The sequence below is a fragment of the Geotrypetes seraphini genome, chromosome 17, assembly GCF_902459505.1.
Source record: "Geotrypetes seraphini chromosome 17, aGeoSer1.1, whole genome shotgun sequence".
NCBI classification, from domain to species: Eukaryota; Metazoa; Chordata; class Amphibia; order Gymnophiona; family Dermophiidae; genus Geotrypetes; species Geotrypetes seraphini.
This window is the reverse complement of record NC_047100.1, coordinates 4,530,995-4,557,554: the sequence shown is the minus strand read 5'-3', so window position 1 is coordinate 4,557,554 and position 26,560 is coordinate 4,530,995. Positions and strand designations below refer to the sequence as shown.

General features: G+C 43.4%; 1 protein-coding gene across 4 annotated transcripts in view; it reads left to right on the top strand.

The window, feature by feature from the left end:
• Window positions 1–26,560, top strand: part of PLXNA1 (plexin A1) — a 529,295-nt gene that overhangs the window by 339,912 nt on the left and 162,823 nt on the right. For all 4 annotated transcript variants that reach the window (XM_033926178.1, XM_033926177.1, XM_033926179.1 and 1 more), the window contains 4 exons: window positions 366–489; window positions 1,900–2,053; window positions 11,616–11,715; window positions 25,844–25,958. In XM_033926178.1, coding sequence (XP_033782069.1) covers window positions 366–489; window positions 1,900–2,053; window positions 11,616–11,715; window positions 25,844–25,958 — 493 coding nt within the window. The remainder of the gene's footprint in view (window positions 1–365; window positions 490–1,899; window positions 2,054–11,615; window positions 11,716–25,843; window positions 25,959–26,560) is intronic.

Genomic DNA, 26,560 nt, shown 5'->3' with positions numbered 1-26,560 from the left:
GAGGTAGTAGCACTATGGCAGGCTGAGGTTCGCTGGCTGATAGGAGAAAGAAAGAGCCACAATCACTTTTACATGTTTGAAAACAAAATGGCCTTTAATTAAATCACTCCTCCAAAGCAAATTAGCCTTTTACAGACTAAGTAGGCATTGAAAGCAAAAGCTTTATTTCAGCATGTTAAAAAATAAAATAAAACCTGTATGCCTAAGATGCAAAGAGGAAAATTTTTCCAGGTCAATAGAATAGAAGCTGATAATCAGTGTCAGCAAAGGAGGCCTTTATGTTTGATTGAATTTGGAAAAACATGTTTGTCGGGAAGGAGGTTTATTATTAGAACTGTTGTGACAGGTTCATGTTGCAATTTCAGCTGTTCCAGAAAGGACAAATGTGATCGAGCTGATGAACCCCAGAGGTTCGCCTCCGACCTGCAGCAGTGCGTCCATCTGACCGTCCAGCCCAAAAATATCTCTGTCACCATGTCAGAAGTCTCGGTAGGTAAAGCTTGTGTGTCACTTGGCCTTTCCCAATTTTACAGTCTGGCATTTTTTTTTTTTTTGTAATTTCATCAACAAAGATCTTAAGTTTTGGTATTTTAACTGTATGACTTGGGATCCCGACAATTGGTAGAAAATCAATTTGTAGAACGACAATTGGTACGATAAAATTGATAGGACGACAGTGGTAGGACAACAGTTGGTAGGATGCAGGAAGTCCCTACCAAGTGTAATTTGTCTTCAACGAATTGACTTTCTCAAAAATTACCATGGGAACCTCCATGATCCCCCAGCCCCTCTCCAAAAATAGCATTCCGCCCGCCACCCCTACATTCACCTCAACACCCCCCTGACATCCCCCCTGTATCTTCACATGAAAAAATCAGCAGGAGGGATGCACACTCCTTCTTGCCAAAAGGTTGCCTCTTCCAAATGGCAGCCTTTCCCCCTCCTGGTGAGTGGAAAGAGTCTGGGTGAAGGCATGGGTGGGGGGACATGAGAGAGAGAAAGTGGGTAAAGGCTAGGACATGAGACAGAGAGAATGGCTGATGCCAAGTTATAGAATTGCCCCAAAGTCTTATTTTGTGATAAAGGGGCTCATTTTCAAAGCACTTAGGCTTACAAAGTTCCATAGGTTACAATGGAATTTTGTAAGCCTAAGTGCTTTGAAAGTATGCCTCAAACTATCACAGCCTCTATGTAAGCCTGCAGAAGAGGGTGTGGGTGGGAGTCCAGCTCATCTCAATGTCCTCTTTATCCTTTAAGCCAGGGGTGTCAAAGTCCCTCCTCGAGGGCCGCAATCCAGTCGGGTTTTCAGGATTTCCCCAATGAATATGCATGAGATCTATTAGCATACAATGAAAGCAGTGCATGCAAATAGGTCTCATGCATATTCATTGGGGAAATCCTGAAAACCCGACTGGATTGCGGCACTCGAGGAGGGACTTTGACACCCCTGCTTTAAGCCTATGCAGAGCCACAATAGCCATGCCATATTTTACTGCAAATCCCCCCCCTCCCATAGCTGGATTCAGGGCAGCTGGCGTACCTGCAAACTAGGAACCAGAGAAGGTAGTTTTCTAGAGCTGGAAAAATTCTGTATCTTGTATTTTCCAGCCCCAGAGAGAGCAGAAAACTGCTAGCTGGTAAATTTGACCTGGGTCTGTGTGTGAAATGGAGCAGGAACTGAATTTAGGCAGCTCGGCTCATTGCACTGCTGATTAGACTCCAGAGGCGGGGTTAGTGACCTCGCTGGCCAGATTTTTTTTTTTTTCTCATAGAAATACTAAGACGCAGGATTTTGCTCTTTGCTTGGTGTTAGGCCTTCTGTCTTCTCAGGGGGTTTGGTGTATTTGGTTTCATGCCGTCTGGCGCTCTTTTCATACTCTTCCTCCCCGTTTATTTTAGCTGGTTTTGCAAGCTTGGAATATCCCTGACCTTGCAGCTGGGGTGAACTGCTCCTTTGAGGACTTCACGGAGTCAGAAGGTCGAATTGGAGATGGAAGGATCTACTGCAGCTCTCCATCTGCTAAAGAGGTCATTCCCATCACCAGAGGCCAGGGTAAGTTTTAAGGAAGCGTCTTTACACAGGTGTTTGCCATTTGGGCTGAGCTGCATCTGATTATTATGAAAATATTGACTCGAAGCTTAGCTGTGAGGCTGAGAAACTCTGTCCTTTAATGCCTAAGGAATGGCATTTTGCATAGTAGGATTAGACCAATTGGATTATTTAATCCAGACTTTAGTCATGTAAAGCCTTTGTGTTCCGCTAACATACAGCTAAGGTTTGAATGAAGTCTGCACTGTTAAAAGTTTTTTTGCAAAGTCGTTTGGCCGCTACTAGACGCACGCAGCGCTGTTCATTAACACGCAAGAGAGAGTCCCTGCTCGAAAGAGCTTACAATCTAATTTTGACATACAAACAGGACAAAAAGGGTGAATCTATACACAGTGCTCGGGTGGGGAATTACAGAGGGAATGACAGCTATGGATGCTTTACAAATGGCAGCTTTGAAGAGAGACGGATATTGACGTACCGAGTCAGGCAGTTGTTCTCCAAAGGTGGCCACAGATGTAGTAAGTTTCATCGTAGAAAGCTCTCAGAAATAACTATTTGCATCACCTTCATTTCTCTGTAGATTTTAATGCTATGAAAACTAGTGGCGGTCACAGCCTTAGAATCATTGAATGCGTTTGAGGATAATACAATATGAATGGAACAGCTGGCCTTTTTTGGTTTTTATCTGCCATAATTTAAGATGCTTGTACAACATCAGTGATATAAGTTCAAATTCTGGACCCCCTTGGAAATTTTTTGCAGTGGGGGGGTCATCTCCTCCCATGAAATTTCCCATTCAGTTCCTTCTCATATCTTTTTACTGCATTATGAAGCCCTGGACTGTGCTACAGCCGCCATCTTGTGATTGTGGCAGGTTATTTCCTGAGATGTAAGGATATAGCGTGGGCCTCTCGGCCAGCATGCACTGAGAGGCCTTGCAGGAGCCTGGCGCCTTGCACGGGTTTCCTGTCTGTATAGCAGGAAGGTGCATGACTACCGCAGGACCTTACGATATCTGTTCTGACAAATTCTACTTCTATTTATCACTTCTATAGCACTGAAAGGTGTACGCAGAGCTGTACATTTTGACATTTATAGACAGTCCCTGCTCGGATGAGCTTACAATCTAACTTGGACAGATAGATAGGGTTAGGGATGCAGAGACCAAGGTGAGAGGAGTTAGGAGTTGAAAGTGGGTTTTTAACTTAACTTGGACTTGAACACTGCCAAAGACGGAGCCCACCGTAGGGATTTGGGCAGCTTGTTCCAAGCATACGGTGCAGTAAGGCACCTCTGTGCTCTATAGCTCATTGGCCCTGGGCCTCTTCAGCAGATAATATGCTACCAATGCAGTTTGTGGGTGGCTGGAACCCTTCTTCATTTACCTCTCCCCCCCCCCCCCAATTCCTGCAGTGCTGAAACTGCTTGGTTGGTATTTGCGCTACTGTATTACCTATATTAAAATATTGATTTGTTTGTATAATTGACTGAATCTTTTGACCTGCTAATGAGAAACCTCAGTGAAAAACTTTTGGCTGTTGATACCAAGCTCGGAGCCTCTCTTGCACTGTATATGCCCTGAGTGACAGTCCTGTGAGTTAAACTACTTTTTGGCCGCACCTAAGAACAGGAGTCTTATGCACATTAATAGAAACATGACGGCAGATAAAGGCCAAATGGCCCATCTAGTCTGCCCATCCATAGTAACCATTAGCTCTTTCTCTCTCTCTCAGAGATCCAATGTGCCTGTCCCAGGCCCTTTTGAATTCAGACACAATCGCTGTGTCCACCTCCTCTTCCGGGAGACTGTTCCACTCATTTACCACCCTTCCTGTAAAAAAAGTATTTCCTTAGATTACTCCTGAGCCTATCGCCTCTTAACTTCATCCTATGCCCTCTCAATGCAGAGATTCCTTTCAAATGAAAGAGACTTGACTCATGCTTAGGTATTTAAACGAGTCTATCATATCTCCTCTCTTCCGCCTTTCCTCCAAAGTATACAGATTGGTCCTTTTTATATCTTTTTGAAGGTGGGGCCTCCAGAATTGTACACAATATTCTAAATGAAGTCTCACCAGAGTCTTATACAGGGGTATCAATACCTCCTTTTTCCTACTGGCCATACCTCTCCCTATGCAACCTAGCATCCTTCTAGCTTTCGCCGTCACCTTTTCAACCTGTTTGACCACCTTAAGATCATCACATACAATCACACCCAAGTCCCGCTCTTCCGTCGTGCACATAAGTTCTTCACCCCCTAAACTGTACCGTTCCCTCGGGTTTTTGCCTTTCTTAGCATTACATTTTAGCTGCCAAATTTCAGACCATCCTTCAAGCTTCGCCAGGTCTTTCTTCATGTTATTCACACCATCTCCTCTATTGCAGATTTTGGTATCATCCACAACATGAAAGAGAAACTGATCTAGTAAAGCTGCACCAGACACAGAGAACACTGGAAAGGGATGACAATGCGATCTGTGCATCGTCATTCCTTTCTAGTGTTCTCTGTGTCTGGTGCAGCTTTACTAGATCAGTTTCTCTTTCATGTTAGGGCAAAATTAACACCTTGCCAATATTATTAATTCCAGTGATCTCCTTTTGGTAAATCAGAAGAGTCTCTCAGGAAAGTCCATTTAAAACAGATAGATGATAATTCGCTTGGAACTTGTTGCTGGAGGATGTGGCAACAGCAGTTGGTGTGACTGGGTACAAAAAAAGGATTAGACAAATTCCTGGAGGGTAAAGTCCATAAACTATTGATGGAGACCTGGGAGAAAATATTTTTTCACTCAATGAATAGTTGAGCTTTGGAATCATTGGCAGAGGTTGTGGTAACAGCAGTTAATGTGTCTGGGATTAAAAAGGGTTAGACAAGTTTATGAAGGAAATGTCCATAGACTACTATTAAGATAGACATGTGGGAAGTTATAGCTTATTCCTGGGATTGGTAGCATGGAATCTTGCTCCTCTTTGGGAATTCCAGAATCTTGTTCCTCTTTGGGATTCTGCATGGAATCTTGCTCCTGTTTGGGATTCCAGAATCTTGTTCCTCTTTGGGATTCTACATGGAATCTTGCTCCTGTTTGGGATTCCAGAATCTTGTTCCTCTTTGGGATTCTACATGGAATCTTGCTCCTGTTTGGGATTCCAGAATCTTGCTCCTCTTTGGGAATTCCAGAATCTTGTTCCTCTTTGGGATTCTGCATGGAATCATGCTCCTTTCTTTGGGAATTCCAGAATCTTGTTCCTCTTTGGGATTCTGCATGGAATCATGCTCCTTTCTTTGGGATTCCAGAATCTTGTTCCTTTTTGGGATTCTGCATGGAATCGTGCTCCTTTCTTTGGGATTCCAGAATCTTGTTCCTCTTTGGGATTCTGTCAGGTACTTGTGACCTGAATTGACCAGTATTAGAAGCAGGGTACTTGGTCTGAACCAGTATGGCACTTAAGAACATAAGAATAGCCATTCTGGCTCAGACTGATGGCCCATCTAGCCCTGTATCCTACTTCCAAATATTTGTTGAGTGAAAAAGTATTTACTCTTATTCATTTTAAAAGTATTACCAAGTAACTTCATGAAGTGTCTCCTTTATACTTTCTGAAAGAGTAAAAAGTTGATTTAGTTTTTCCCATTTTATATCACTCAGGATTGTGTAGACCAGTGTTTTTCAACCTTTTTACACCTATGGACCAGCAGAAATAAAATAATTATTCTGTGGACCAGCATCAGTCCGTGGACTGGTGGTTGAAGAACACTGGGCTAAGTCGTGGGCCAGACCCCACCCATCTCTACCCAATCTTCACCCCAGACCTGACCACATAATAGTACTAATTGTAACACTATTTTTTCCATTCAATTTTCACAGATGCACAATATAATCTTATTAACAACACATAATGGTTAACCACAAAATTAAACTACACAAAGCACACTGACAGCAGATGTAAATTCTCAAAATTGACATAATTCAATCACTAAATTCAAAAATAAAATCATTCCCCCCTACCTTTGTTGTCTCTCTCCCTCCATGCTATGCCTTACCTTCTAGCCTGCTCCCGCCTGGTCATTTTATGCCGCCCCCGGTATTATCTTCAGGCCGGCTCCCTCTTCCTCACTGATGCAATGCATAAAGCTGCGGGCAGCAGCTCCTTGCGCGTCCCGTGCCTCATCTGGAAGCCTTCCCTCTGACGTTGCAACGTCAGAGAGAAGGCTTCCAGTTCAGGCACAGGACACGTGCATAGGAGCCACTGACCATGGCTTTGTGCACTGAAACAGTGAGGAAGAGGGAGCTGGTTCAAAGATAACACCGCATCAATCGCACCGTGGACTGGCGGTGGAAGAACATTGTTTTGGACCCGATGCAAGTGCTGGCCCTGTGGACCGGCAGGAAATTTATGTGGACCAGCACAGGTCCACGGACTGGTGGTTGAAGAACTCTGGTGTAGACCTCAATCAAATCCCCCCTTAGCCTTCTCTTCCCCAAGCAGGAGAAGTCTTTCCGCTATATCTTTTTTGAGATTTGGCGACCAGAATTTCATACAGTACTCAATATACAACACTTCTTATATATTCAACAGTTCTTTCATGTGGTCGGCTCCATAACACTGTTCTTTCCCTTTGAATAGCGAGAAGCCTGGGTGGTGGTAATTATTTTCGCTGCAGTATCAGGGGGCTGCCAATAAGCAGGATAATAAACATGAAATAATTGAAAGGAACATAAGGTGATACTTTTTTATTGGAGTAACTTAATACATGTTTTGACAAGCTTTCAAAGGCAGTGCCTTCTTCAGGTCAATTACTTGTCAAAAATGTATTAAAATAATCCAATAAAAAGATAGTATATTTTCTTTTTTTAATTTCTATTTATTCATTTAAAGTGAGCTAAGACACTAACTACACTACTTTATCCAATAAATGGGATAAAAGAGAAAGTTCTCCTAAGAGACTATTAATCAAAGTGCTCATAGGATTGTATGGTTAACAGGGTAACATTTAATGGAAGAAGGAGGACCTTCTATCTTTGACCTTCCTAAACAGCATGTTCCCTCCTCTCTCTCCACACTCCATAAAAGCCCCAAGTCCTGCTCCTTCCCATGACATAATCTTGGTGTGTGTACTTATTTATGTAATGTATATGTATGTATGTGACTTGCATGTCATATCAACAAAAGCCCTTGATGCGAGGTATGTGGATGAGCAAACAGCAGCCATGATATAGATGAAAGAATAAATATATAACACAGTCACTAAAAGATCATTTACTGATAAAATCAACAATCAAGATAAAGGAATGGCATTGCAGAGCATACTCAAAATATATACAAGGCTGGCCGACGTGTCACGGATAATGGTCTTGAAATAAAATACAAGGCAAGCATAATATAGCTTGAACTGGAGGCAGAAACTGGGACTGCAAACGGTATGGCAAAGGCCAGAGCAAAGAACCAAAAGGGGGTGGAGGGAGCTACCATGAAAACGTGTTATTTTACCGTTAACCCAGGTTATTACTAACTAGGTCTTATTACATAAAATGAGACCTGTACTACAATAGCACATTAGTCATAAAATAACCCATCTTAACAGGAGTCCACTTTGATAACTTCTCCCCTTAACGTGAAGAGTTTCAGTCTCTGGTAACCAGAGCTGAGATTGTGATGGTCCTAATGCCTCATTAATAACTATAACCCTGTCTGCTGCTGCTTGCTAAAAGTGTATTGACCTCTGCTCCCTCAGAGTGTCAAGTTAGGCTTTCTATCTGATGTTTGTAAAGGCATAGTGGAGTTTGAGAGAATTCTGTAGACATATGTCTTGCATAATTGAACTTTATTTCTGTAAATTGTTCTGTACAGCTGAAGCAGCTGAAAGAAAAGGAATATACATTTTGAATATGAACTGAAGTACGCCTGTGGAACAGCTAAGTAGCCAGTGGTGTATGGAGCTATTTTGTAGTCCGCAGTGATGATTGTCAGAAGGTGTCAATATTTGCTGTTAAGACATAGGAGGGACCTGGGAATCCAAGAGGATGCAGTGTTGTGAACCTAGATGCCAAAACCCTCGGAGATGGTGATAAGATGCTGCAGAGCAAAATGTCATCCAGAAGAAAAACATTCCACCTCTAGCATTTCGGTTTGGGTAATCTGAAGCAAAAAGGTGGGAGAAATGGAATTTTCTGAAGTTCTAGATGTTGAAGGATATTCTGATTATTGTTAGAAGGTTGGAGGCTATTTATTCTTGTGGCCTAACAGATGGAATTTTAAAAACCAAGGAATTCTAAACTACATAGTACGATCATAGCAAATTAATGAAAATATTTGCCAAACAAATAGGTTTTCAACATTTTTCGGAAGGCCAAATAGGAAGCAGAAAAAGATATACAAGTGCTGACTTGTTTCTCTCAACAGCATTTCTGTTATCGGTATAATTTGGAGACTATATTATGCTACATAGTTTGTGGCATTGAAGATTTATTTTGTGTGTGTTGTGTTTGTGGCTTATATACTGTATGTTAAACCAGTGTATAAATTTTAAAAATAAATAAAATATATCCAACGTCCCCGGACTTAATAATATTTCCAGGGTGGAGGCAACTAAAGTTGCATGGTGGAGTTGCAGAAGTCGGAGAGATGTGTCTGCCTCCTCTTATATCTAAGGATCTGTATATCTCGCCACTCTGCGACTCTCTTCACAACAGCTGAAGGAGAAATCTTGTATGTGGCCACCAGACTCTGAACCCAATGTTCAGGCCAGAGCTTGATCAAACTCTTGCTGTGCATTTAAATGTACATTATATTGCTAAAGCGGTTGTGCCTTGCTGGTCCCAGGACTTTCGGTTTATTTGTTTGGATTTTGCTAAAGGCAGTTTATTTCCAAGTGCAGTCGGCGGTATTTCACTATCCTCAGAAGTCTTACAGTCTAAGAGCTAAATGTACTGACACGCCCTGAAGTGATTAATATGACTTTTTGCAAAATAGGCCCCGATGTAAATAATGGGGTTACATTAAATTTAGTTTATTCCATTAGTAAATCTAGCCTAAGGCATCAGCGGATGAAGTGACTCTGGGAGCTTTGCTGGAATGTAAACACCGACTTCTCAGGATCTCGGCCTTTTATTGTAATCGCTAAGTGCACTGTGGAAAAAGAGTTGTCCAACAAAACTTACCCTTCTGACAGTTATGGTGACAGTCCCTGATTGAAGTCAGTGGTCCTGGCCCGAAAGCTATTTCCTTCTTTTAAAAAAAATGACGTCTAACAATAAAAAAGGTGAACTAATACCCCGGGAATCACTATTCTTTTTCTCTCCTGCTCTTTGTCGGGCTTCCTCTAGAGCTTGCAGCTGATGGGCAAGGAGATTCACTGTTTTTGCTACCTTTCATTATTTTTCTAGGGATATGAGAAATGTTTCACGGTGTGTGCTGAAATGAAGGCATAACAGCGAGGGAACATCTGACTGTGTCAGGGGGGTCCATGTTGTGGACTTCCTGCTAACCTCTGCATTCCTGAAACATGAGATCTCAGGGACTCAATGTTGATTTAGTGCACGTATGAGGGGCCTTGTAACAGGGCTTGGGCAGGGGATGAGAATCTTCCTGGGGTAGGGAAGAGGGTTTGAAGCTGCAGGAACTTTTCCCTGTTGTCCTTTATTTACCTTTATTAACATAGCATAAAATTTGATTTGTATGCTGCAATACACCATGAAGTTTGATGCGGTTAACAGTGGTTAAGTAGAAGACTATACACGAGAGGTGAGGATACAGAACAAATAACATAGGAATCATGACAAGGTCAGAGTCGAATACAAATATGATAAGGTAATACGAGAAGAACCCAAATAAATGAACAGCTTTTGAATATTAGTAGAGATATAGATATGGGGACCCAAAATAAGGAGGCAAGAGAAGTGATGGGAGCAGGTAGTAAGAATTGAATGAGTCTGTACATAGAGCTTTTTCCATCGTCTTGAGGAGCATATGAGACATGCAAAGAGGACACAGGGTTTAGTTCTCTACTAGAAATTTATTGAACAAATATGTTTTTAATACTCCTCTGAAATGCATGTATGACGAAGAAGACCCTATAAAGGGGAGTAATTCCCAGCTGAAATAAGCTGCTTGATAGGATAGTAATTTTGTCACGTAAGCTTTTTTTTTTTTTTTAGGTTTTCCTTGCAGGGAGGGTTAGGCGAAGATGGAGTTGGATTGCAAAAGTCGGGACCGGGAGGGGGGGAGGTAAATGCAAATACTTCAGTCATGACATGGTGACAAAATTCATCACTGTTCCTGTCCCTGCGGATAACCGCAGGAAAGAATCCGTGTCACTCTTTAGTGTCTATCTCAACCTCGGTCCTTCGACACCAGCATTCTTCAACGCAAGGCTTGAGGGTCAGTGGCTGGGCCCATTCAGACTCTGATTCTTCCCTCTCTCCTTAAAGAATGACATGCAGATGGTTGCCCGCTTAGAGGACCTTCGTTCATGCACGGACGTCACACATGCTTGTGACAACATCATCATGGCGACATCCGTGCACTTCCGGATGCCTCGAGCTGCAGCCAGTACATTTGGTGTGCTGCGGCTCGAGAAAGTTTGCAGGATACTGGTCTAGTTGGAGGGTGGTCTTCACAATTAGGATAAGGGTATCCCTTTACAATGCAAATGAACCCCTTAATCCTAGAATGGGCCTGGGCTGTCCACCACACCTGCTCCCAAACAGGACAAGAAGCATCCAGGCACATGTACTTTTCTTCAGCACTATACTTTCTTTGACTTTGCACATCCCCAAAATCTATCAAAGCACACTCATCAAATTATATCACCTGTGAGTTGCTAGTTTCTGTTCCCTTAATTGTGAAGTGTTGTTTATTGTGTACTTTTCTTGATTTCCACATTTGAGCAGTGATACTCTGAGGATATTATTTTTTTTAAGAGCTCAGACTCCACAGGTGACCCTTGAGGGGAGGAATGGTGGCTTTGGCATTTCAAAGCTGACATTCAAAGCGGTCGGCACTGGAGGATTAAGTGACTTGCCCACTGTCACAAGGAGCAGTACCGGGATTTGATCTCACAACCTCTGGGTGCAGAGGCAGTAGATCTACCAGTGAGCTTAAAGATGGAGGTGGAGGTTCACGGTCATCTGTATGCTAACCCTCTCAGCCATTCAGAATTTAGCTGTGATGAGCCTCCCAGGTTCCCTCGTTTCTAATTTGCATCACCTGTGAATCTATCTAAATTCAATCCTTCATGGGGGAGAGATGTTCCCATATTTATGTCAGGCTCGTCTTGCACTTTATATACAGATAAAATGCTGCCATATCTTGCTTTAGCCAAGAGAGCAGGTTGCAGCTCACTTCATGAGTGCTTCCAGTGCTACTGGGCATCATGCAATGCCCTGATCACAGCCTCTGGCTCAGCCTTTCTGTTCATGCTTCCCCCTACCCCCTTCTAGTGTACGTGAAATCAAAACTCTGTGGTGATTGGATTGAGCTGGAAAGTCTCCAGTAACTAATTTTTTACCTGATTGACCTTCAAGAGTGGCTGCTTTACAACCTGTGTTTTTGTTGTTACTTTCAGGAGATAAGCGAATGGTGAAACTCTACCTGAAATCCAAAGAAACAGGAAAGAAATTTGCAAGCGTGGACTTTGTTTTCTACAACTGCAGCGTCCATCAGTCGTAAGTTCTGAATTTTTGCCTTCTGAATGGGATTTCTCTATGATAGACTGGTGGGGCGAATGAGTGTAGAGCCCGGCATGCAGCTTGCTGGTTTTGCACTGTGGTGGATTGCTGTCATGGAATATATTGTTACTGAGTTTGGGGCTGCAAATAGGATTCTTTTGTTAGTGAAGGTCTGAAGAAGGATGCCATCATCAGGTAAAGGGGATTCTATGTAGGATCTGACACCTTTCATGAGACCTCCAGTAGAAGTATCCCATATTAGAGAATGACATGGGGTCAAATTTGTTTCCCATCTCCGCAGGAACTCAGTTTCCCCATCCCGTCCCTGCGAGTTTTGTCGCTGTTCCTGTCCCATTCCTGTAAGCTCTACCTTAACTGCACAAGCCTCGAACAGTTATGATTTTAAAGTGTTTGAGGTTTGTGCAGATGAGGACAGAGCTTGCAGGAATGGGGCAGGGAAAGGAAAAGAATTCCGGGGGAGTGGGGGGGACAGGATGAGAAAATTTTGTCCCCATATCATTTTCTATCTCGTATCTCCTTCAACCTCTGTGGTCTCCAAGGCTCTGCTGGATAATTCTTCTGTAGTCCCAAAGCAGATGTCATAGTCCACAAAGAATTCCACTTTCTCTAGAACCTCCCTTTGGTAGGGTGGATAGTCTTTGTTTGACTGGAGGGAGAGTTCCTCATTTTAACATTTGAAAGACCCTTTTTCAATTTGTTCTGTAGAGAAACAAGACCCCCCCCCCCCCCACGAGTTGGATTTTATGGTGTTATGACACTTTGACGTGCTTATACCACCCAATCCAGAAATGTCCCATGAAATAGCTTGGACATGCAGCTAGGTTATCACACCGTGAGAACTGTGGTTATGCCAGGTTATGATATCTTGGCAGGAGCCTGAGAACAGTCTTGTGTTACATCTAGCTGAGTGTGTCTCCATCTACAGTTTAATATCTGCCCCCACCACTCATAAAGCATCTCATAGCACTTTGCAGATGGGTCTGTTATATTGCTGGAGGGTGGCTTGGGAAAGGATTGGTAGAAAGGTGATCTTATGATTGCTCATGAATAGCCCTTCGCCGTGTCCTTTTGGGCTCTTGTCACAGGGGGAACATCTTTAGCTAAGAAAACCAAATGCAGCTCCCCATGGGTCTGCCGGAGGATGTTAGCATTACCACAAAATGAGCTGGCAGTTGCTAAACTCCAGTTATAGGACGGACCTTCTGCTATGAGGGTGGTTTGAAAAGTTTGGTAATAAAGCAAATTAAACAAGAGAGTCTCCATTGTAGGAAAATTAGGTTATGAAAAACGCTGGAAACTCGCTGGACTAACTCCCTCTTCTACAAAGCCGTGGTAACGGCCCTGAAGCCCTTTAAATTTCTATGGGCTTCAGGGCTGTTGCCGCATGGCTTTGTAGAAGAAGGGGTAAGTGTCTAGCCCTCGATGGAGACTCCGTTGTCTAACTTTTTTTTTTTTTTACTGAACTATTCAAATCGCCCTCGTATCTGACTTGGACTTTGTGTCTTTACACATCTGTGTACCTCTGGATTTTCACTGCAGCTTTAAATTCTAGGACAGCTCAGAAGGGTTTGCTAAGCTAGGAAAGAGGAAAGCACTAAAGATACTGCCTTTGCTTTGTGAACTCCAGAAAATCAATTAGGAAAGCAAACCCCTGATCTTCCAGGAAAGGGGAGTGACCAAAGAAGCAGAACGTGGTTAGGAATGAGTTCAGACCTCTTATTTCTGTACTTAAAATAGTTGTTGTGAGATTCAAGCGTCTTCCAAATCACCTCTGCTTGGAGAGGCCAGCTCTGCCCCTAGATGGCTGAATCTCTGCACATTCATAATTTTACCCTGTACAGAGGTTGCTTATTTGTGGTAGGTTTTTTTTTGCCCTGGTTACTTGCTGCTGTGAAGACCCCTCCCTACCCCTCTTGCTGTACGCAGCTAAATAATACCCATTTCAAAATAACCCTGAGTTGACTGCTGTTCTTTCTTTGCCATGTAACAGTATATAGAGATCTCCTGCTAACGTCTTCAGCCCCACACTGCTCAGCAGGGAGTTCTGCAGTCATGCTCTGTTGAGGATCCCCCCATCACACCTATTTGTAGGATTCAGCGGGTGCCAGTGTCAACTGAAAACAAAGCACCACTTAAAAACTGACCCCCAAGCCCCTGCAGCTCCCTCCTCACCCCAAAATGCAGCTTTTTCTTCTCATTTCTGGGGCAGCCACACTATGATAGTGACCTTGTGTATCAGCATACACACCTCCACTGCTCCTCCAAATGTCTTGTTCCTTTCCACCAAGTTTCTTATATTTAAAATTTGTAGGTAATGAAGTTTTCCTTTGTTGCTGTTCTGTGTAGCCCTGTGCCTTTGGGACCAGCATATAGGGAAAATGTTTGCTGAAGGCCAGTCTTTTCTGCTCCGCTCAGCAGGGCTTTCTAGTACACTTCTTTCTGACAGAAAATAAATTGCCTATGTACAATTGTCTTGTTCCTGCTTTGCGGTTACCACTCACCTCCACTATCCACCCCCCTGCTCTCTGCCCCTCCACTTGCTGTGATTCCAGAGACCCTGATAGCTGTTATGGAACTGTGTGTGCATGAGGGCAGAGCGAGGGGACTGGACACAGATGTGTGTGTGTGTTGATGCTGGATGCTGCCATCCTGTTTGCAGTGTAGGGAAGCAGGACTGCTCTTGTTGGCAGACTTGATGGGTCAAGAGGTTACGAGCCATGGGTTGCTAAGAGCGGCATTTGGCTCGCATGTTAGTAACATTTTGCTTTTGGGCTCTCTAACTCCAATAGAAATTAGTTAATTAATGAATTCTGATCTCGTTCTTGGAGAGAAAAAATGACGTGGGGGACGGCAAAGAATGGAGCATTTTGTTACCACCACGTTCTGTTGGGTAGCTTGTGACTACATCCTGCCAGACTGGGCCAGTAGACTTTGATGAGGTTTGCTAATGGCTGATCTGTGACCCTGGTCATGACACGAGTTGCTAGGCAACATTGACCTTAGCCTGCCAACATGGGGAAAAAATGAAGAACGTTTTAGTTTAATTTAGTCTGAAAGACTATTATTTCTGGCTAACTTGCTTCTGTGTATCTCGGCATAGACAAGTGAGATTCAAGTTTCTTTATTTTCGATATACCGTTTATCATGCAGGTATCTAAACGGTTAACAATGTGATGACTGCAAAGGGTGATAGTCTTAAGGTACATCCAACTCAAGTGTCCTTGTTGCACCAGGTCAGAAATTCCCATTGTGATCAGGGTTAACTGGGATTCTACTGTTTTCACTGGGCACACCTGAGAAACTTCTCCTTACTTGGAGCTTTGAAATACAACAAAACACCCAAAACAGGAATCATGCACTTTCCAGAACTGGTCACTTGTCACTGACAGCCTAAACTTTTCTGAGGCCCTTCCTCACATAAGGTTATTCCTCTTTATAGGAGATTTCAGTGTTGAATTGTCACCTACATGGTTCTGTCAGCAAAACCTAGGCCAGGCACACGTGAGATCAGTGTTTCCTTTTCCCACTGGGCCAGTTAGGTTTTCAGGATATCCATAACAAATTTATATGAAATGAATTTGCATACAACGGAGAATGCAGAATATGCAGACAGTGGCGTAGCAAGGGTGGTGGCCTCCCCCCTTCCATTGTACCTCTAGTTGAAGTTGTTGCTCGTGGCGGTCAACAGTGTTCTCCTCGCGACCCCTTCGGCTCTCCCTCTGACGTCACTTCCTATATGCGACACCCGGAAATGACATCAGCGGGAAAGCCAACGGGATCACGAAGAACACGTTGTTGACCGCTGTGAACAACAACTTCATCTAGAGGTATGGGGGAAGGGGGGGCGCGTGCATGGAGGGGAGGAATGGAAAGAGGCAGGGGAGGGCTTAGAAGAGGAGTTGTGACGGCACCTCCACCAACATAGCGCCCAGGGCAGACTGATCCCCTCACCACCACCCCCTTTACTATGCCACTGTATGCAAATCTACCTCATTCATATTCATTGTAACATTCATGCAAACCTGACTGGCTGGCTGAATCTCCAGAAGAGCTGGGAAACCCAGCGCTAGGTCACCTTTTGTCTCGCCATCCTTTCCCTTCTCACTCTGCACTATCTCACTTCATACACTGTATATGTTATATTCATTTATAATAAAGTCCACAGCGGTAGCCATAGAGTTAGGATTGTAGCTGCTGATGCAATTACACAGCTCCTGAGTCTGCCTCACGCTGAGGCTGAGAGTCCTGAATGAGAAGCTTTTGCTGTCTGCCTTCTCATAAACAGAGACAATGAAAAATCTCTCTGGTATGAGGTTTTCAGTGGGTGCCGTAATGCATCCTCCCTCCCCCTAGCTCCCCATCCCTCCTCTCCTACCAGCACTCACAGCCTTAGACACACTAGAAGAGCCTCGTACGGAATTAAACCTTCCAACATTGTACACCGTTAGCGCTGGGACAGGGACCATCTCAGTTACTGACATTTTATTGTGCTTTTTTTACATGAAAGTCAGTGGAGGTGATCATAGGGGCTGATCTTGAGACCAAGACATGGGACGTGGATTTCGGAGCAGCCAGTGTGCCGGTAACTAGAAAATGAGTTTATAGAAAATCTTATTAAGCACCTTTGGATAAGATGCTTTGAAGAAGGACTGCACCATTCCTTAATGCTGTGTCATTTGGGCCAAAATTGAAGAGGGAGTGTTGCTTCAGACCAGAGGAGTAACTTAATTTCTGGTCAACTGACTCGGAAGCCATTGTTCAAAGCAAGATAGCAAAAGTTATCTAGTGACACTTCCAGTTCAAAAGCTGGTTAAAAATTCAGTCTTAGCCACCAGCCACTGAGTAGGAGACGGTATTCAACTGCCTTGCCACCCTACAAAAATCAATGGATGACACCTGTTGGCTTATCTTCAGTGGCCTCTCCGTGCTTTTGGTGTAAATTTTGGCTTTCCCCCCAAAATGCCTCCCAGTTCTCTATCTCCTCAACTCATCTGAATTACAGATAAGAATTCTGGAATTAGCTGCTTTTGAAAATTGGCTGATGCTCTCTGTAGTGCCACATCCTGCACTTTTCCCTGCAGGTTTGTTTATTTAGAGTTCTGGGCGGATTAAAACATAACGTCAGGAAAGAATGAGCGTAGACACAGACAGACATAACAAAAATATTAGCGTTAAAAAGTCAAGCTAAATCTTTGAGAATCAAATTACCCAGGACCATTAAAAGGTTTTAGGCATTTTTTTTATTTGTAGTTGTTTGTTTTTAAGCCGAAGCTGCTGGAAAAAGATTCCATACCAAGGTTAGAGGGGAGCCTTATCTTCTCCCGTTGCTTCCTTCCCCCCTCCCTCCCCCCCATACCTCTCCCCCGGATTCTAGGGAATTTATACATTTTTAAAGTTTATAGGTTTTAGTAACTTGATATACAATCTCATGAAAGAGAGGTTACGAAAGCACTGGAGGGAAGCGGTTTAAGGAGTGCTCAGTGATGTGTGAACTGCAGGAGGGAACAGAAAATGATCGAGCATATGCTGTACGTTTCGAGTCACTTCCTGACCTTCTCCAGTTAACCGATGTGGCTTTGCATCAGGACGAGCACGTGCCTTGTGCCGCCTTCTGCTGCGATGCCCACGAGAGGGGGAGGAACGAGGCAGGGACATTCCAAAACCTTTGACGCAGTGTTATTGAATTCATGGGCTGCGCAACAGGATTTCCGCTAGGTTTCAGCAGACATAGGTCCTTGCGCTTAAAACTGGGTGCAGGAAATGGTGCTAAGCGCCATTCTGTAAAGCAGTACATCACAAACTGTGTGCCTTGGCGAGATTGTGAGACGTTGGTGAGGAGGAGAGGGCTATCCACTGGCGTAGTAATAGCAAGCTCAGGGCCCCATCTGGTAGGTCTCCATGCATGTGCGGATGGTAGCATGATGACATCACACATGTGCATGATGTCATCACGTCAATGGCCGCGGCCCCGAGTTTAGTGTGCTGTGGCTTCAAAGAATTTACAAGACACTTATAAAGCACCCTTTATAGAATACGAGTTTCACGCAGATCTTTTCGTGGTGCCTAAATTTAGAGCCATTTACTGAATCCAGCCCGTCATGACTTCGGCCTGGATTCTCTAAACGACGCCATTGTCAGCGGCCGCCTTAAAAGCGTCTGCTGATCATGTGTCAATCGCACAATGGCGCCGTTTAGAGAATCGTGCCTCTGGGAAAAGGTAGACCAGGGTTTTCAAGGAACTACATTTCCAGCGCCTGCCTTTGACGTGAATCATGCCTAATGCCACTTCCAGCATTGGCCACGCCTATATTGGCATTAGGCACTGTAAAACACCTAAAGAGGCACAATTCTGGTGCCAATTTTTTAGGCGCCTTGAAAATCATTTTAAAACATTTAAATGGCATTTTTCACTTAACTTGGGTGCCATTTACAGAATATGGGCTTTTATGTTTTGAACGAAATACAGTAAAACTTTGGTTTGCGAGTATAATTCGTTCCAGAAACATGCTCGTAACCCAAAGCGCTCGTATATCAAAGCAAATTTCCCCATAGGAAATAATTGGAACTCAGACGATTCGTTCCAGAACTCAAAAACTATAACACAAAATACTGTACCGTTGTTCGTGCTTGTGTCACGCTTATATTGTTCACAAACACTTCTCACCTGATAGTGTAACTTTCTATCAGCTGATAGAAAGTTACACTATCAGGTGAGAAGTGTTTGTGAATCATAGCTCCCTGAAAGGATATAAGTTGTGCATTTGAGGATTTATTGACGCTTATATTGTTGTCAGTTGTGACTTTTAATCAATTAAAGTGGTATATCAAGCCATAATAAACTTGAAACTTGGGAGAAATGAATGTAAAAGCAGTGATTTTGATGTCTTAGTCACTTGGGCAACAGTTTCATTGTCTTTTACTGTTCAGGTGAGTGCCCAGTTCTCTTTGGCTTTTTTACCTTCTCTGGATCGACTGGTTTTCTAAGGATCTTATATCCCTCTCTTTGCTGTAAGATCGTTTATGAACTGTATCGTAAAGAATGACACAAGGACAGAGTTTGTCTCCATCCCCACCCTGTCCTCGCAAACTCAAAACTCCTTCCTCGCAACAGTAGAAAATCTCATTTTTACAAAAGCACGGGATTGTCTTTTATCGAAAATGAGGGGACTAGTGAGGTGGAGTTTGAGTTGGTGGGGACAAACTTTTTACCCATGCCATTCTCTACTGTGCAGCTCTCCAAACTAAATTTATTGTCTCCATTGCTTTCGTACTGATTGTGTGATTTCAGGAGTTTTCTATACTCTCCTCTTTTGTTTTCGATGAACACAGGCTGTGGAATCCGGTTGGTACTGGACTTAGAAAAACAGAACCAAAAGTGCAATGTCCTAGCATTCATTTATCTGGCTCACAGCACATAGCCTTGGAAACTGTATAGGGCAGTGGTTCCCAACCCTGTCCTGGTGGCCCATCAGGCCAATCGAGTTTTCAGGATAGCCCTAATGAATATGCATGGAGCAGATTTGCATGCCTGTCACTTTCATTATATGCAAATCTCTCTCATGCATATTCATTAGGGCTAGCTTGAAAACTTGATTGGCCTGGTGGTCCTCCAGGACAGGGTTGGGAACCACTGGTATAGGTCACCAAAATTTGGGTGTCCAGATTTGTGCATGAGATCTCTGGTTTCCCTCTGAGGAAGAAGCTAAAGCGGCTAAGGCTCGTCAGGTTGGAGAAGGGACTGCTCAGGGGTGATATGATAAGCGGTATATAAAATAATGAGTTGAGTGGAAAGGGTAGATATAAATGGCTTGTTTACTCTTTCCAAAAATACAAAGACTAGGGGGCATAAGAAGAAGCTAGTAAGTAGTAGATTTAAAACAGATAGGAAAAAATATTTCTTCAAACAACATGTAATTAAATTCTGGAATTTGTTGCCAGAGAATGTGGTGAAATCAGTTAGCTTAGCGCGGGTTAAAAAAAGGCTTGGATAATTTCCTAAAAGAGAAGGAAAGCTAGGGACCTCCCTCCACTTCAAAATCACTGAGCTCTGGAACAACCTTACCTCCCCTCTTCGGAACTTGAGCTCTCTCCAAGTTTTCCGCAAACATCTGAAAACCTGGCTTTTCTCAAAAAATGTAAGTCTCCTTCCAACTTAGGAATCAAGGAAACTCTTATATCTTGGCATCCCAAGTCCTCTAAATTTTCTTCACACTTCTTCCTCTAACCCTCTGTTGTAGTTCCTTCCTATTTCTCCTACTGTAAAACGCGTCGAGCTCTACGAACGTGGAGATGATGTGGTATACAAACCTAAGGATTAGATTAGATTAGATTAGATTAGAAGTCCATAGGCCATTGTTGAGATGTCTTGGGGAAATCCACTGCTTATTCCTAGGATAAGCAGCATAAAATCTGTTTTACTATTTAGGATCTAGCCTGGGTACTTGTGACCTGGTTGACCACTGTTGTAAACAGGATACTGGGCTTGATGGACACTTCAGTTTGTCCCAGTACATCAGTTCTTATGTAAGCCTAGTATAGGACAATCAGGCCATTGTGACATCGCTGAGTTTGGCTCTTAGGCATTGGTGGAATGAGGCATTATGACATCACAATCTCAGCTCTGGAATGTAGGTATTTTGGACCTGGGTTGGCGACCATTGGAAACAGGATGTCCTAGAGCCTAACTTTGGGCACCTTTTAGAGCATTTCCCCCTCCCCGTTAAGGATGTGTTACAGGTTGCACAGTTCACGAGCCAAAAGCTGTGATGGCTGTTAGTGGAGTATCTGGAAAGTCTTCCTGATTATTGGGGATGCTAAACCTAGCACAAATTACCTTTCCCTGGACACAGCGAAGGATCTTTATTTATTCATTCATTCAATTTTCTATACCATTCTCCCAGGGGAGCTAAGAACGGTTTGCATGAATTTATTCAGGTACTTGGCAATCTTCAATGTTGGTGGCACCTATGGTGTGTAATTGATGTGAGGAAGGAGGGAAAAAAAAAATCCCAGGAAGACAGCTTAAATTCTAAAGTGGGAGAGCTGATTTTTAGTGAAAGCAGGCGATGTGTGCCGAGGTTAGACAAACAGCCAGATATAAGTGCAGAATGCAGTAGAGTACTTCGTATTATAATTGCATATCACTGTCATAGGTGAGAGATACTAATTAATACCAAGTGATGTTAATGTGGAAAAAAGTATCTCTTCTCTTGAAGAGCAGGATTTACAGATGGCCGCTAAAGGCGGTGTTTTTACAGTTGTTTACTCTAATTGAGCTTAGCCGTGAGGGCAGTGCAGCTTAGTAAGATAACATCACATAAAAAACTCGCTTTTATACTGCAATACTGTTAAGTTCTATGCGGTTTACAGAAAGGCAAAAATGTATACGAAAAACAAGAAAGAATACAGTGAGTGGAATGTGGCTACTAGCCAAATGATCTAGTAAAGAGATATGTTTTTAAAGGTCACCTAAATTGTTAAGTGTCAGTGGACATAATTAAGCAATTCGAATCCTTGTCCCAAGATGCCGCTTGTAAGACAGAAGACGTTGATGAAATCTTTTAAATTTACAGCCCTTAATGGATGGAATGGTGAATAGTCTATATTCGACGTTCCCAGTAAAGTACTTTTAGAAACCAATTTCAAAATAGACTTCGCTATGTCCCAAGAAGACTTCAGGGAGTTTAACTTTGCACAGGGGAGCCCTGTTAGTCTGTTCGAGGAAAAGTGACACAAATTGGTATCCCCTGTGTCCATCAACAGATCTACTGAGGTAGAAGCTTTCCAAATTAAGAGCCTACTGGGTCCTATCCAGTAGGAAGAGAAGCCACTTCGCAGCGACTGAATGATGAAAGGGGAAGACGTTGATTATACTGAAACCAGCTAGCTCTGTGTTACCCAGACTTGTGTCTGAGTGGAAGTCTTCGCCAAGGCATCCAGTCCAAGAGGCATCAAAAATTTGCAAAGGGCTGCACCCAGGATTGGATTGAAAATGTTGATGCCTAAGGGCAGGACTGGAAAGTGATGGAGAGGGGGAGTTTTTTTCATTGGGATATTGCAGAGCATGGCCCTACAGCAAGTGGAATCAGGCTCCTGTGCAGTCCAGGGTATTCGGTGCCTTCAAAATGTTGGCACCCGAGGCAGTTGCCCGTCTTGCTGTGCCTAAACCTCTGCAGTTTGCAGCCCGGCATGTTCACTTCTACCTTTTCTAATGGTGCTCCAGTCCTCTATGGGAAGCCCTCAAGATGTTTAGAAAATGAGTTTGATCCCCCTGAGTTCATTGCTTCAAAAGATAGCCATCACTTACCCCTTCACCTTCTTTTTATAAAACCGTAGCATGGTTTATAGCGCCAGCCATGGTGGTAACAGCTCCGACATTCATATAATTCCTATGAGCGTTGGAGCTAATTCCGGCGTGGCCAGAAATAAAAAAACGCTCTCTGGTTTTGTAAAAAAAACAAAAAAAAAAAGGGGGGGAGGAGTAATGCGCCCTGGATTCTCTGTGTAAGCAGGGAAGGGAACATTGTATTTAAAATATGAGAGCTTTTATCCGAGTGGTTCTTCCCACACTTTTCTCAGATATTTGAATGATGCAAACCCTTCTTACTCTGAGCCGCGGAACTCTCCAGCTTGCGAAATGCACAGCCCTTCCAATTCCTATTTACTTCATCTAATAAGTATTGTAAATCTGTTAAATGAATGCATTTACCGAATGCCGAGGCCATTTATTTAAGAAGTCTCCAGTGTAAATAAAATTATATCCATCTATCTGTCTCTATTAAAATGACTAATGACGTATACATATTCAAACACACAGAGACAAAATTATAGGGAAATGAAAGGAACGCAGGCACCAAAACCCCTGGCTTGACACAGTTGTTTTCTACAAGCTTGTGACTCTGGTAAGTGCATTCCTTGAATTTGGCTTTTCGTTTACCACAGATGGCGTGAATTAATTTTTGCATTTAACGTATGGTAAATGCAAAACTTTACCACACTTTAGTAAAACAGCCTCTCCCCCCCCCCCCTCCCAGGCTTCAGTTTCCTTTGAGCTTATCTGATTTCCAGACAGTGTAAAACTTGGATACATGGGGGGGGGGGGGGAGACCTTTTTATCTCCCTCTGATGACAGCATATCTCCAACACAAAAGACTTCTCTGGCCTCAGTCTGCTTCCCACCAGCACATCCTCGCTGCTATTGAACAAGGGGGGATTGTGTGAGGCTTTTCCTTTGACTGATGCATAGGGGATACAAGTGCGGTTGTGCACCTTGGTGATGCCCTGTAATTTTCGACCTCCTTTATGAGCCCACGAAAGAGGACCCTGGTTCCATTCTTTTTCCAGAACAATAACGGCTTCAATGCTGCCTGACTCACAAAAGCTCTGCTCGTTCTTACAGTACCTTTTTCTGTTCTCTGACATTAAAACTTCAAAGCACAAGTAAAACTCATTAAATCCAATTACTATAAGCACGTTTTTAACGGATATTAAAAGAAGGCAGAGGGAGAGAGACACATACATATACAAATGCATGCCTAACGCACGATTTATTGTGAGGCGAAGAAAGCCACGGCGCTGATGAAATGTTAATTTTTCAACCTTTGCATGGCTATAATTTTCATATGAATGCTTTGGAATTAATACGCAGTTTCCCCAGCAATGGGTCTGCTTGTTCTGTACGGAGAGTGGTGGTTTCTTTTTAAGCTGCTTACAAAGTCTACAATTCACCCCAGTTGAGACAGCAGGAGAATGGGGGCCATGTTGAGAGAATGAAATCTGATAAGAGGCCTGGGCTTCTTGTTGTTGAAGAGTAAGGCTGGCTTGGGGTCAGGGTCCCATGTTTTTCCTGGATCCTTTTGGGGTGAGCACGTGCAATGTTGTATCAGAAACTCTATCGACGTACACAGCTCTGGACAAGGTCAATTCCCTGGTAGTAAAACCCCAGTCTGGGTTAAAACAGTAGTGCCGTATAGTCTGTAGGAAATGCAGTTGGCCTTCATGTGGGAGCCTGGGGGGGTGGAGGAGTGCAGGGAGTTTGTGGAGGTCGTTGTGTATGTATTGGGAAGGTGGTTAGGTGCCATTGACTCGTGTTGAGATCTAACGACTTGATGAACATCGTCAAGTTTTTGTAGCAGAATACGGAAGCAGATTGCCAGGCCTTTCTTCTGTGCAATATAAATTTGATGATGTCACCATTGTTGCATGCTGATAAGAAAAGTGTAAGCATGTGAGTTCATGTATGTGTACTCTCTGACACGCAGCTAGTTTGGGGGTGTTGGATGTGTAGGCCATTGTCACCCCCGTCTCATCTCCATTCCTCTTCCTGCTAGACAGTATTTGACTTTTTCTCTGAGTTATTTGTGTGTGTATCACACATGTAAAGAGTTATATAGTAAAATAATAAATGACGGCAGATAAAGACCTAAACGGTCCATCCAGTCTGTCCATTAGTTATTCCCATTAAAAATACATGATTAAATTAACTTGTCTCTTCTTTGATATGTCTGTAAAATCCGTCTGGTATTGTCCTAGGTTCCAAATGTTGAAGTTTCCCTCCAAGGGATGGTTGGATAGGCTGGTGTGAGCTTGGAGGGAAACTTCAACATTTGGAACCTAGGACAATACCAAACGGATTTTACAGACATATCAAAGAAGAGACAAGTTAATTTAATCATGTATTTTTAATGGGAATAACTAATGGACAGACTGGATGGACCGTTTAGGTCTTTATCTGCCGTCATTTATTATTTTACTATATAACTCTTTACATGTGTGATACACACACAAATAACTCAGAGAAAAAGTCAAATACTGTCTAGCAGGAAGAGGAATGGAGATGAGATGGGGGTGACAATGGCCTACACATCCAACACCCCCAAACTAGCTGTGTGTCAGAGAGTACACATACATGAACTCACATGCTTACACATGCTATACCTACCATAAAGTCTGGCCAGTAACGTCCTCATGTTCCAAGCTAGCAGAGTTCCCCTTGATGCCCTCCCCAGCCCATCCTACACCAAATCATCACATATGGGACACAGGCCGCGCAAGTCTGTCCAGTACCGGCCTTAGCTCATTAATTTACATTCTACGTTCTATGTCCTTACTGAGACATACCGATAATCCATCAGACCCCAGTATCCTGTTTTCAACAGTGGCCAACCCTGATCCCAAGTACCTAGCTAGATCCCAAGAAATAAAACACATTTTGTGCTGCTTATCATAAGAATAAGCAGTGGATTTCCTCAAGCCGCCTCAATATGGACTTCTCTTTTAGGAAATTATTCAAATCTTTTTTAAACCCTGCTAAACTAACTGACTTCACCATATTATCCATAACAACATAAGAATTGCCATAGTGGGACAGAACAAAGGACCATTAAGACTATATAATGGTAATAACCATTACTAGTAATTTAAACATTTTTATTTATTCAATTTTCTATACCATTCTCCCAGGGTTTACATTAATTTATTCAGGTACTCAAGCATTTTTCCTTTTCTGCCTCGGTGGGCTCACAATCTATCTAATGTACCTGGGGCAATGGGGGGGGGGGGGGGGATTAAGTGACTTGCCCAGGGTCACAAGGAGCAGCGTGGGTTTGAACCCACAACCTCAGGGTGCTGAGGCTGTAGCTTTTAACCACTGTGCCACACTATGAAGATGGGTATATTTGTAAGAGTTTTTAGCTTGTTCTTGTCTTTCCCACCATAAAGCAAAAATGTTATTTCTAGTGCAATGTGTCTAGTGGCCCTGGATGCTAGGGTTTGCATCTGAACTCACAAGTTGCTTCTAGAGTGCTGTCAATCATCTTTTGAACTCCGCCTCCTTCCCAGGGAACTGCTCATGCCCCCTCAGTTTTTTTTCATTTTTGAAATTTGTGCATTCAGTGAATACTCTTTCTTCCATGCAGTTCAGTGGGAGATTAGACCACTTCCTAAATCTCACTCTTAAGAGCTTTGGGAAGCTGACAGACCTGCCATTTTCAGTTCCCTCTGTGGTAAGATGGCTCTGCAGTGTTTCTAGTTTCTGTGCATATTCAGGAACCGATGCCTTTTGGCAGGGGTTTGGTCTAATGTGTGCCTCTTCCCTTATTTTCAGCTGCCTGTCCTGCGTGAACGGCTCCTTTCCGTGCCACTGGTGCAAATACAGACACATCTGCACCCATAATGCCGCAGAATGTTCTTTCCTGGAAGGACAAGTAAACACGGCAGAGGTAAGACAAAAGCAGAAATTTAATTCTCTGCATGAAGGACTTGTGGATACTGCTAGTTTTGCATCACCTGATAAGCTGCTGAAGTTAGACTTGTGCACCCCTTTGGTAGAGGAGGCCTAGTTCCTGGATACTCTGGTTTTATGTCTTTAGAGCCCTCACCTCTCCCAGCCCCTCCAGCTCTGGATTTTTAATGGATCCCTCTCTGCTAACTCCATGGATGCATGCCTCCATTGCCTCAGATGCAACATATCTGCAGACAGTAGCATAGTAGGGGGGGGGGGGGGGTGCCGAAGGTGGCAGTCCGCCATGGCTGCCATGTTGGTGGGGATGCTAGCACCCCTCCTCCTATCCGCCCCTTCCACCTCTTGCCATGTGAGCCTGCCTTCCCTATCCCTATATCTCTAGTTGTTCCTCACGACCATGTCAGCTTTCCCGCTGATGTCACCTCAGGATGCAGCACATAGGAAGTGACGTTGGAGGGAGAGCCATCAGGGTCGTTAGGAGCATGTTGAAGTTGTTACAACTGGAGGTATGGGGGAAGGGAAGGAGTGTGCACTGTCTACAGGATGACCATCTCATATTCTCCCATTCTCTGCTGTTCT